At 39.9% G+C, this 12,715-nt stretch overlaps 1 protein-coding gene across 3 annotated transcripts in view; it reads left to right on the forward strand.

Moving 5' to 3' along the window:
- Positions 1-12,715, forward strand: part of ARHGAP26 (Rho GTPase activating protein 26) — a 409,057-nt gene that overhangs the window by 143,210 nt on the left and 253,132 nt on the right. For all 3 annotated transcript variants that reach the window (XM_063088222.1, XM_063088223.1, XM_063088224.1), the window contains exon 11: positions 11,243-11,321. In XM_063088222.1, the coding sequence (XP_062944292.1) occupies positions 11,243-11,321 (79 nt within the window). The remainder of the gene's footprint in view (positions 1-11,242; positions 11,322-12,715) is intronic.

Consider the following 12,715-nt stretch of genomic DNA (forward strand, 5'->3'; position numbering starts at 1 on the left):
TTTTTTCCTTTGGGACCTTGGTGAGCTATTTTGTAAGAGATTAGAGGAGCTTAATCAAGTTAGTTGCTATTTAAACTAAAACTTCAAGTATACACATAATCTGCATTTGTGTATGCATAAGGGAAAGAAAAAAAAAAAGAAAACCTAGGAATATGGAAGGTTGGTTAAAGTCAGAGGAGTGGAAGCTAGAAAGATTTATGGAAGATCTGAAAAATCTGCTGGAACCCTATAATCAGTCAGAACTCTAATTTCAAGTATGTTTTTATAACAGGCTATATGATGCAGGTAAAAGGTCAAAGCTGCCCTAAGTTTGAATTTGGGATCTGTCTCTTACTAGCCATGTGACTCTGGGCAAGTGGTTTAACCATATCTGTAAAATGGGGCTATTCATAACTACCTTGGAGGATTATTTTGAAGATGGAATGCAATAATATTATCTGATAGAGTCCGGTGTCTAAAAAGGTTGTGACTTTGAATTTTTTTGTATACTGTAAAATCTGAGACTATTATTCTTATGGTGAGCCTTAGCTTTGGTGGGTGTTTCTGTGAGTCTGCTTTTTGTCTTAATGGTGTTCCTTTTTCTATAGCATCATGACTTTTCAAGTCATCTATAAGCTGAGAATGAGTACAGGTACATTAAGGATATATATGCAAAGGGCCTGCTAGGGAAAGATTTTATTTTCAAACTACACATATTTCCTATAAAATTTATGACCCCCTTCCAATTTACGGTCTGAAAAGGAGACCATACTAATTTTAAATTAAAATAATACTGATACTTCTAGCTTGGTATGTGGTGTGTGTGCATGCACTGATTTGTGTGTCTTTGTGAAATTGTAAGACTGTGAGATTGTGTGTTTTCCAAAAAGTATCATTTTATGTAAGACTTGGTTTCTGCATTCCACCTCTAGATGGCAGTTTTGTGTATATATTGGTAACTCTAGAGTTAGAAGTTGCAGTTAGTTGAAAATTAACTGTCCTTTATGCATTGACAATTAGGAGTAGGTGTCTGTGTGTTTTCTTTAGAAGAAATCATGTGACTGTTACTCCTTAAAGGAAGGTATTCTAAATAACTCATTTTATCTCTAGAAATTCCTTCCTTCCAGCCTTTTGCCACTGATTGTTTATACCCACTTTCCCACAAAGCAAATATGCTCAGCTAGTCAGACCTCTGTTTAAACATTACCTTTTACCTGGCTTTCTGAACCAAAGTACCAGGCCCTTTGCTTCAAGGATGGCTTATTTTAGGATGGTGAAGAAAAGAGATGAGTGATTTGACTGTCTGATGTATGCTGAGAACCAGGCCATCCTACTTTTCCCTCCTGGTGCAGTGTGCCTTTATCTTTTGCAACAGATGAATCCATTTTTCCTGGTTTTGAACTTCCCCTCCCTTTCCTTCTCACCCCTTGTTTGAAATAATATTTGATTTTGCCTTCCTGCTGGTTGGATTAGAGTGCTGGTCTCAATGCCATTGACATTTCAGGCAGGAAATGGCTTTTTCCTTCCTCAGAGGGTGTCCTGGTGCTCTGACTTCCATGACTTGAGTCAGGGGAGATATTGTACTTTCTAAATTGCTTCTCGGCAGTTCTGTAAAGTAAGCTAGTTGAGAAGTTCTTGGAATCTTTACAATTCATGTAGTTTGAACTTGCCATGGAGTTTTTGTGTTTTTTGTTTTTTGTTTTTAATTAAATGAGAGAGTGCTTGTTTGCTGTTTGATTCTGGTGTAAGTAAGAATCGGGTGTGGTGATTAGTGGACTCGATGGGAGAGCAACCAAGGCGACCATATTTCTACTGTTTAGTCTGTGCAGTGAAACTTGGAGTTTTATTGATTGAGCATACCAGTTTATTTGCCGATTTCTGAATATAAAATGTGTTTGTTTTTTAAAAAATCTAAACCAAAATTTTGCTATCACATAAATCTGAAGAGAAGTACTAATTCCCAGTAAACCTCACTTACGCACATTTCGTTAGAATAGTAATAATGAAAAAAATGATGCAGAAGATATATTTTTATAGTTTATTATAAAAAGGAGTAACAAGTATTTGCAATCTCGAGTCTCACTCATCCCATCCATTAATAATGCTTTTTCCTGGTGCAATGTGTTAAAAGTAAAGTTTGCTTACTCTTATGTCCCTGGTTCCTAGCATCATGGTTGGCATAGAATAGACACTTAATAGCTGTTAAATTTAAAGGCCATGCAATTTAATATGCCAAAGATTTCTTTGTTTGGGTTTCCTGCTGTTTTATGACTTTAGTCTCTCTTAAATAAAAATGTAAGAAATGATCTGATATGGTTGGCAATACTTACTCTTTAGACTATTATTGTATGGTCCTAATTATTTTAGGACCTTTCCTCCCAAGAGGTCAGTGCTGCAGGCTTTAATAGGTTACGATTCATTCATTCGTTGGGATCAGATCCTTTCTAAATAATTGATTAGAAGCTGCTTCTAAAAACTTCTTAGGGTGTGTGTGTTGGGGGAGCAGCCTTCCTTCCCTCCCTGTTTTCCTCCCCCTAAAGAGCTGGTCTTCCTGGATCCCAGGGCATATACACTGAATGCACATGGGGGCAGTACAGCATTTTGGTTAAGGTATGGACTTTGCTTTGAGTCAGGCACACTTGGGTTTAAGTTCAGGCTTTGGCACTTACTAGCAGTGTGATACTGTGCAAGCAATTTCTTGGAGTCTCAGTTTTTCCACTTTAAAAAAGAGGCATAATGATAGCACACACTTCATGACAGTTACTGTGAGGAATAAGTGATTACACAAGTAAAGTCCTTAGCACAGTGCTTTGCGCATAATAAACACTCAATAAATCCTAGCATGGTTTGGGGGCTGCCAGTTTGCAACTTCTGTCTTTGCTCTCACTTTCTCTGTCTCACTCACCTATATCTCACCCAGGTTATCATGGCACATTATGAATTCTTCTCATGCACAAGGATCTGTAATGCATAACGATTTCAATGGTCATTATATCAGAGCATGCATTGCTGTGCAGATTCATAACTTTTTGTCTCCAAATGGTAGATGAACATCACCCTCCAGTGCTGACAATGGGTCATTGAGTATCAGAAGAAAAAGGGAAGTAACTCAAGCTTCTCCTTTGTGTATGAACTGGAGATGTTCTGCTGAATTTGACTCTGAGGCAAATCAAGAATACAGGCATGCATCATTGTTGGTCCTAGTACATGAGATGACTTTATAACATTCCATGATAACCTGGGATGGAGCTCAGGTAGAGAGAGGCAGAGAAAGACAGGCAGTAGAAGTTGCAAAATGGTAGTCCACAGACATGTTTGTTTTGGTTTGAGTAGTATTTGAGGCAACAACATTTTAAAATTGGAAAAATCTGTAAATGCTAATTGTGCCTTCCCATCTGCCAGCTGTTGGATGAGCTGAATGGCAGATGCCTCCTTTAGGAGTAGCATGTGCAGTCCACTCTGCCACAGTCTTCACCATGCCCTGTTGACTCCCTCGTGATGACAGGTGACAGCTGCCTTTTTGCCTAGCACTTGCACTGCTGTTTTTCCCACAGTAGGGAGATATTTCTTTGTTCCTATGTCTCTATCCAAAAGTAAAAGTGCAAAAGAAAAAAACAAAGTGTTGCTTGTTTTAAGGAATATGAGACCAAGCCTATTTTCTTTGGAGCAGAAGAGAATTTTTTTACTCAGTTTCCCTCATTTTGCTTATTCACCTGCTCTCTACAGACAATTGAGCCTGTAATCTCATAAACAGACATGGACAACATGTCATTCTCCAAGATTATTCTGCATAGCTTTGGCCATATCTTTGTGTAAATGAAGATCTACTAAATCTTGAACCCTTGTCATTGTCCAGGAACTGTTAGGAGTCAGTTTTCCCAGTAGAGCTTTACAGAGGACCACTCTCCTTGGCACTTGCAAAGCTCTTTTCACCTGTGGATTGTAGCCCATTCTTCAAGCCTTCATCATTTCCCTTTGTCTTCTTGTATAAGCATAGCGGGGCAGGTTTTACACACAGTGATAAAGTGTATTTCTGTGGGTGCCACAGTCCTTTTCCTCTGAACTTGACCATTAAATATACAGTAGAGTAGATGGAAGCTGGGGAATGAACTCTTGCCAACTGAAGATTTACAGTCTTATGAGTGAGTAAACCCTAGATCTTTGATTGAGTTAGAAAGAACAGTACTGTTAGATTCTGAGTGTTTGTTTCAGTGGGTGGAGTTAGTAATAGTATTTTGTCCAATAGGAAGTGGGTAAATTGCCAAACCACTGAGATCACTATTGTTGACTCAGATTCAGGAATAAGATTAGAGTAGGAAAGCTGTCGAGTAACCCTGGAATCAGGGCTGGTTGTGATTGTGCTTGCTCTTGGCTGGTGAGAAGGCTATGAGCTGACATCATTGGTCCCAGGATTCTGGATGTGTTGCTAAACAATGTGTTGCTTTCCATGGTCTCTGTTCGGGGGCCAGGGCTGGAGGAGATATGGTAGTGGGTAGCAACTTGACCTGTGATAGATGGCAAACTATTTTCTGCTTTGCTCCTGCAGTGTGAGAGAAGGGGTGCCAGCTTAGAGAACATTTCAGATCCTCGTTCATGGTTCTCAAGCTAATCCAGATATAGCACTAACCAAGGACGTATTCATAGTGAAAAGGAAGTGCTGTATTTCAATCGAATCTTAGGATTGGGCTCTAGAAAGGATTTTTAAGTCATCTGGTCTTTCTCTCATCTGGTGGGTAGAGGGAGCTCCTTGGCAAATTTTCTAGAGTTTGCTAAAGACCCCCTCTCTGTTCTTACCAGTTATCAGACATTAATTTCAAAAGAGAGTATTAGGCCACTTTGCTTTACTCAGAGGAAAAAGGAAATGACCATGATGTCAGAGCTGGTGTGTCCCTTCTGCCCATAGCCCTGTGTAACTTCGTGGTAGAGGTGTGACTTTCAGTGCTGTGTGTGTGAGTGTATTGGGGGTGAGGTCATGCTGCACCTGTGGGTTGTTTCTTTCTTTTGAAACCCTACACACCTGCCTTTCCCCACCCATAATCTCGATCCTGCCTGCACTTGTCATCCTGTTCCCTCACATACACCTCCACATACCCCTAATTTTTTGAGCATTTTTTGTGTGCTTAACACTTGGTGGACAAGCGGCAGAACTGCTGTATACTACTCTTCTTAAATGCAGACAGTAAGAATAGCAGAGAGTGAGCCTAGTTAACTGATGAGAAGTCATATCTCACGGGCATTTAAGACAATTTTTTTTTTAACCTTTTTATTTTTTTTTTCCAGTGGCTGGTTGTTACCGCGGTGTTAGTTTTTGGTGGCTGGTTGGTGACCTTGGTATTAACACCGCTCTCTAGCCAGCCCTGAAACAACAGTAAAATGCACAAATCTTAACTTTGTGTTTCAATGACTTTTTGTGCGCATGCACACACGCACACACACCCGTATAACCACACAGAGCAAGATATGGAACATTTCAGTCACCCAGAAGTTTCCCTTGTGCTCCTTCCTAATCATTGTCCATCCCCTTTCTCCAAAACAAAATAACTGTTCTGACTTACATCACCATAGATGAGTTTTGCAAGTGTTTGAACATCAAATGAAAGAAACCATAGAGTTTGTAGTCTTTTGTGTCTGGCTTCTTTTCCTCATCATTTTGTCTGTGAGATTCATTCATATTGTTGCATGTAGCAGTAGTTGGTTCTTTTTTATTGTCGTATGATGTTCCATTGTTTAACTGTACAAGAATTTATCTACTCTCTTAATGACAGATATTTGTTTTTTGTTGCAATTTTTGACTATTGTGAATAAAACTGCAAGCATTCTCGAATGTACCTTTTGGTGGACATATGCACTCATTTCTTTTGGGTATATATGTAGAAGAAGAATTCCTAGGTCATATGGCAGGTGTATGTTTAGTTCTAGTAGATATTGCCAAAGCGGTTTTATCAATTTATTCTCCTACCAGCAATATATGAAAGTCCCAGTTCTGCATTTTTGCTAGTATGTGGTGTTGGTGGTCTTTTTAAAGCTGTCCATTCAGGAGGGTGTTCCTTATATCTGACTGTGGTTTAATTACATTTCCCTGATAAGTAATCATTTTGGGCCCTATCTTTTCTGCTTGTTGGCCATTTGAATGTCCTTTTATATGAAGTGCCTATTCAAGTCTTTTATTGAATTGGGTTCAATTTTTTTTCTTATTTGTAGGCATTCTTTACATGTTCTGGATGTGAGTCTTTTTGAAGATATACATTACAAATATCTTCTTTTTTTTTTTTTTTTGTCGTTTTTTTGTGACCGGCACTCAGCCAGTGAGTGCACCGGTCAGTCCTATATAGGATCCGAACCCGCGGCGGGAGCGTCGCCGCGCTCCCAGCGCAGCACTCTACCAAGTGCGCCACGGGCTCGGCCCACAAATATCTTCTTACAAATATCTTCTTTCACTCTCTTAATAGTATCTGTTGGTGAATGCAAGTTCTTCATTTTGGTGAAGTCCAATTTATCTTTCTTTTCTTTTTCTTTATGGTTAGTGTTTTTTTGTATTCCTACACATTGCCTTTTCATCTCTTGAGTATTTTGATGCAGAAAAAGTGTGGGGAACCACTGCTGTAGAAAATAAGCCCAGTCACACCAGGCAGTATTGGATTCTTGTTTTTAGATTGGCTGTTTGCTTAGAGTGGTATTCTGAACCCTCATATTTATGAAGCACTTAGGTTTTACAGAGCCCTTTATCATTCAATCTCATTTGATCCCGTGCAGAAGCTCATTAAGGTACTTACAGGAGTACTTGGTCAATTTTGACACCAGAAGACTTGGGTGATCAATATGAGCTCTCTGGGGGCTGTGGCACCTTCACATTTGCCATGGCATTGTGCACAAGGCTTAAGAGGTGGACTGCTGTGTTCTCATCCTTGCCAGCTCTGTAATCTTTGACAAGGTATTTGACCTCTCTGAGCCTTGGTTTTCTCATCTGCTAAATGTGAGTAATGAGATTATACCTACCTCATGATGTAGCCATCAAGATTAAATAAGTTGACTTATATATAGTGCTTAGCACAGCAGCTGGCACATTGTGCTGGGTTATGATTATTGTTCTTTCACTGTAGTGTCTAATAGGATCACAGTTCTGTGTAGAGCTAGAAAGAGCTCTGATCATTTACTCCATTTCTTTTTTATTGTTTTATACTTTCCCTTCCTCATTCCACATCTCTCTTCCACCTTTCCCTCCTTCTCTCTTTCTCTCTCTCTCCCCGCCCTGTCTCTTACTGCCCCCATTTTTGCTATGAAAAAACCACATACATTTCAAACATGAACTAAATTGACACCCTACTAGAAAATGTTTGAAAGTGTGCTAATCTTATAGGGACTGACATGAAAAATGCATGGTCATTGAAGGTTTTGCTTGCTTTATTTTGTTTTGAGGGATGGTGATTATTGGGGCATGGAAAGAAAGTTACTGCTTGATTCCAAAGTAAGGTTGACCCTTTTACTTTGTTTCTAGGAAATTCACATGCAAGTAAGAGATTTGTGTAATAGTGGTTTCACTTCTAATGAAAGAAAAGAAACTAGGACCTGAATGAGTATTTTCTAGATTCCTAGAAAGAAGAGTACTATGATCCAGATGTACATACACAAAAGAAAATTATCTGAACTGAGGGTGATAGGATTAGAACACACTTTATTCACCATTCACCATCCCCCCCCCACCCCCCAAGAAAAAAGAGACCAAGACCACATGTGGAAAAGAACTTGTATTTTGATATTTCTTCTTGAAATGAAAACAAATCCTGTTGACTTTCCTGGTTACTGAGGCCAAGTGGCCAACCCTTCACAGCCTCCGAGTTTATCTGAACTTCCTCTTTATGGCTCTGGGTGGAAATTTTGCACTACATACCATGAAGTTGATGTGACATCTGTGAGGCTCCTGAGATCTTGGTGTGTAGGCAGCTCTTGTGATCTGTTTGCTGGTGAGCCTCTAGCATGAAATGAACTGGAGACACATTGGCTTTTTGATCCCAGCATGGAGGGGAGAATGTCTTTGCTTTCTAGTGCAGGGGGACCAGGAAGGAAAAGAGTTGGGGTGGAGTGGGCTGCCCAGGGCATTGGCCTCAGACCCATGTGTGTGCATTAAGATCGCTGGGGAGTTGGTTAAATCCAAGTTTTCAGGCCCAGCTCAGATCAGATGCAGTAGGGTAGGGTTCAGCTGAGAATCTCCATTTTAAGGGAATGCCCAGTTCTGAAGCAGGTGGTACAGGTACAACACCTTGAGCAACACTTGAAGATCCAGGCCCGGGGACTTGAGAGTTCTTCAGTAGACTGTAGCTTCCTAGACCTTTTATTTCAAAGCCATTAAAACTTTGTGCTTGGCTTTTTGAAAGGTGGGAGGGTAGAATCAATCCATTGTGCCCCCAAAACACAGTCTCAGTTCTGTGGAGTCATGGCTGTCAGCACAGTCTGCAGACACCCAGTGAGTCTGGCAGACTGAATGGGCTGATGGTGGGAAAATGGGCACCAGGGTCTGGGAATGAGAATTTCTGAGAAGGGGAGGGAGAGAACTGGTAGGTGCTTGTGGAGAGAGGAATTATCCCATCTTTATGTTGTAGTGCGAGTGCCCAGTGTGGCATTCACAGGAATGACCACCCTCTCAGTAATCAGTGTCCCATCTTCCCTCAACACTCACTCATCTAGCTGCTTACCCACCCTCCCACCTCTGTCCTTTGTGTATCTCTCTGTGTCTGTGTCTGAGTCTGTCTGTCTGTCTGCCTCTCTCTTTCTCTCTCTCTCTCTCACACACACACACACACACACACACACACACACACACGTGTTCACACCTTCACACGCCCATCCTGATGCCCTTCGTATCCCCAACCCCACTGTACCTACATTCTCACATCTTTTGAAGACTTTTTCTTAGGGGATGTTCAGGGATGATCAATGAAAAGAAGCAAGTGTGATTTTTTAAAATTTTTATTTTATTTTTAATTTTTCTTTTATTTTTAAATTAAAGCATAATTGATTATACAATAATGTATAAAGCATAATTGATTATATTTGTGGGGTACAGAATTGAATATCAATACTTGTGTCTAATGTGTGATGATCAAATCAGTATAATTAGCATGTTCATCATTACAAAACATAATCATTCCTTTTGTCCATTAACCAAGCTCTCACTAACCCCCCACCACCTTCCCCTTTCCTACCTCTAGTAACCACAGTTCTATTCTCTCTTTCTGAAAGTTCCACAAATTAATTGTGATTGTTGTTTCCTCCCTCCCTCCCTTCCTTCCTCCCTTCCTTCCTCCCTCTCTTCCTTCCTTCCATTTATTTTCTAGCTCCTGCTTATGAGTGAGGGCATGCAGTATTTCTTTTTGTGCCTAGCTTGTTTCACTTAACAAAATTTTCTCCAAGCTCATGCATGCTGCTGTGAATGGCAGAATTTTATTCTTTTTTATGACTGAGTAGTATTACATTTTGCACATATATCACATTTTCCTTATCTAGTCAACTGTCAGTGGACATTTAGGTTGGTTCCAAATCTTAGCTATTGTAAATACAGCTGTGGTGAACATGGAAGTGCAGGTATCTGTTCAACATGATGATTTCCATTCCTTTGGGTATGTACCCAGTAATGGGATTGCTGGATCCTGTGGCAGTTCTATCTGTGGTTGTTTGAGGAACCTCCATACTGTTTTCCATAATGGCTGCACTAATTTACATTACAGTCCCTCCAACAGTGTAGAAGTGTTACCCTTTCTCTGCATTCTCAGCAGCATTTGTTATTCTCTCTCTTCTTAATAATAGCCAGTCTAACTGGGATGAAATGATACCTTAGGGTGGTTTTGATTTGCATTCCCTGATGATTAGTAATGGTGAATGTTTTTTCATATACTTGTTGGCCATTTTTATGTCTTCTTTTGAGAAACATCTATTCAGCCCTTTTGCCATTTTTTAATTGGATTATTTGTTTTTTTACTGTTAAGTTGTTCTAGTTCCTTGTGATCTTTAAGATATGTTAAACATAAATAGTTCTTGCATATTCATTGGAACTATGGAAATAAGCCAGGAGCAGAGATTGTAGATGGATCAGAATTAAAATGTTTCGGTGTTGTAGGGCCCAAGTTTGTGCTGCTGAGGGTATTGCCAAGCCCATGTGTTTTTAATGCTACAGTGTTAAATTACTGTAGTAGATTATAATTGATCTATGATCATTAGCAATACTTGTGGACTCAGACAGTAATAGGACTTTAGTTCTCTCTCAGTAGACCTCTTCCTCCCTTTTAGGCTTTCTCAGATTTTAATGATGAGGGTTTAAATCAGCAATTCTTAACTTTTTGAGGGTTGCAGTCTTCTTTGAGAATCTGATGGACAGTTTGAATTGTTTCTACAGAAAAACATACATAGATTTGGCGGTGGGGAGAGGTGGCTTAGGGACACTCTGGGATCCATCTGTGGACCCTAAGTGAAGAACTTCTTTAATGAACCAAGAGGACTTTTAGCCCCTTCTCCCAAGGCCATTTTTATGGCAAGGTTTCTTCTTCTTGTGGAGGCCATTTGTAATGGGAATTCAACCAACAAACACCATTTGATATTATGTGCGTGCTTTCTGGAGGGTTAGTGCTCAGCTTTAAAGAGCAAGCAGATTTCAGTGAGTGAATAGAGCTAATGTATATAAAGCACTTAGCACTTGACATGAGTAAATATTCATTTAAAACATACTGTGTGCATTTAATATAATCATAACTATGAAGGTGATTACCTCCATAAAGCTTGTCCGTGTCAAAAGCAGTTTAGAAGCATTGGACTAGATATTAGGAGATCAGGATGCCTCCACCATGGATGCTTTCTCCTCTTTTTATCTTGAGTCCAATAATTCTGTTCACTTCAATAAATATTTATTGCATTCCTGAATCAGTAAAACACTCTGTTAAGTATTTTGGGGGATAGGAATGAATAAGATTTCAAGGAGCAAACAAGTTCTGAAGGAATCACTTTACTCATCTGTGTTCCTTACCTGTGAGATAGGTTCGTATCTTCTGTGTTTCTTCGTCCCTCTCAGAGATGGGCTTATTGAGCAGGATTTGGGGAGATGGCTTTGCTTTCTGAGACTGGAATGTGGCTTAGAAAAGAGTGTTGTGCCTCTCTTTGTCTTGTTAACCCTAGAAACCACTCACTGTATTGAGTGGGTGTTTCTTTAAAGTTCAGCTTTGCCAGTCTCTCTACATGTGGCTCTGGGTTCATATCTGTGTCCCTCCTTTCTCTGCAGGCCAGGAGTTATCACTATGCAGGCATTGTCGGAAGAGGACCGGAGGCTCTGGATGGAAGCCATGGATGGCCGTGAACCTGTAAGTAACAATTCAGGGAAGTAGAGCAAGAATAAAGGTCCTGAGTTGTTTGTTGCTTCCCTAGTGTGGTGATTTTTGCTGTTGCTGTAAAGCCTTGGGTTCCTGAAATCATTGTACTAGGGGTAGTTTTTTAATTCCTAGATTGATGTTTATGGATATTGATTCTTATATTATTCTTATATTCTCTATAATATTGATTATATACACTTCTGTGTGTATATAGTTCCTGAGCTTTGTCCTAAAGCATAGATTCTGCATGGTCCTATACCAGAACTCTTCTTTTGCAGAGGCATGTGTAACACCCCTAAGTTCTCTTAAAGGTGTCAGAGTCCAGTCTGGCTTACTGAGTGTTTATCAACTATACGATGCTTCCACAAAGTTGGATGCAAAGAATTATCTTAAACCCATTTTAGTGGGATAAACAGCCATAAAAATGTATACAGGTTATGCAATATCTTTTATCATTACCTTCTGGTTCAGCCTCTTATCACTATAGTGACTCACTTCCCATTATAAGCAGTGGGACATTATCAGGGTAGATGGAAGGAGTTAAGGCTGGTAATGTGCTCTGTGCTCCCATTTCAGAGGTGCTGACCTCAGCTGAGTGATGTAATCTTGTGGTTGTTCTGCATCTTGTGACATGTAAAATCCATGTGAGAGCCTTGGGGAAGTCCCTAGAGTCAGAGTAGCCTTCTTGGTGCTAAGTACCTCAAATCCAGTGTTCAGCAAATCTCAAGGTTACAGAAATCCTAAGAGTGCAGTCTAACCATGTCCAACTGGTAAAAGATAAAAAGAATCCGCAATGACAGAGAGCCAATAATTAACACTTGCAAAGGCACTATCCAAAGGGGGAAACGTATGCAAGGAAAAAGCAGGCCATGGCCTCCACTGACTATAGAATGCTATGTGTCAAGCTGGGTGTCCAGTATAGATGATTCCACTTCATTTGTGTGTGTCTCTCTCAGCCTGCCCTGGTGAGGGAATCTGGCAATATAGTTTAATGTGCCTTTCTACTCAGCTATATTTTGTACAAACGTGGAACTCAATTCAATCAACTAAGCATATACAAATAACTAGTGCTTGCAAAACATTTAATAATATAGAGCAAGATTTAGAGAACTATTTAAAGATTTAGGCACAGTTTACTAGACTATCATTAAACATTGTTTAATCTTAATTCTTCTCCTGGGCTAAAATATAAGACAGCCCTGATTTTCTCTGAAGATCTCGTTACCCCTAGAAACTCTCTCAAAAGCAGATACACATTTCTACCTGTAGGGCTTTGTGAGCACAATAGCTGCTTGATGTCAGAGGCTTTTGAAAGTAGCTTCCCAAGTAGTTCATATTTGCTAGCATCATCTACCATTAGTTGAGCACTTTTTTGTGTGGTAAGT

The sequence above is a fragment of the Cynocephalus volans genome, chromosome 2, assembly GCF_027409185.1.
Source record: "Cynocephalus volans isolate mCynVol1 chromosome 2, mCynVol1.pri, whole genome shotgun sequence".
NCBI classification, from domain to species: domain Eukaryota; kingdom Metazoa; phylum Chordata; class Mammalia; order Dermoptera; family Cynocephalidae; genus Cynocephalus; species Cynocephalus volans.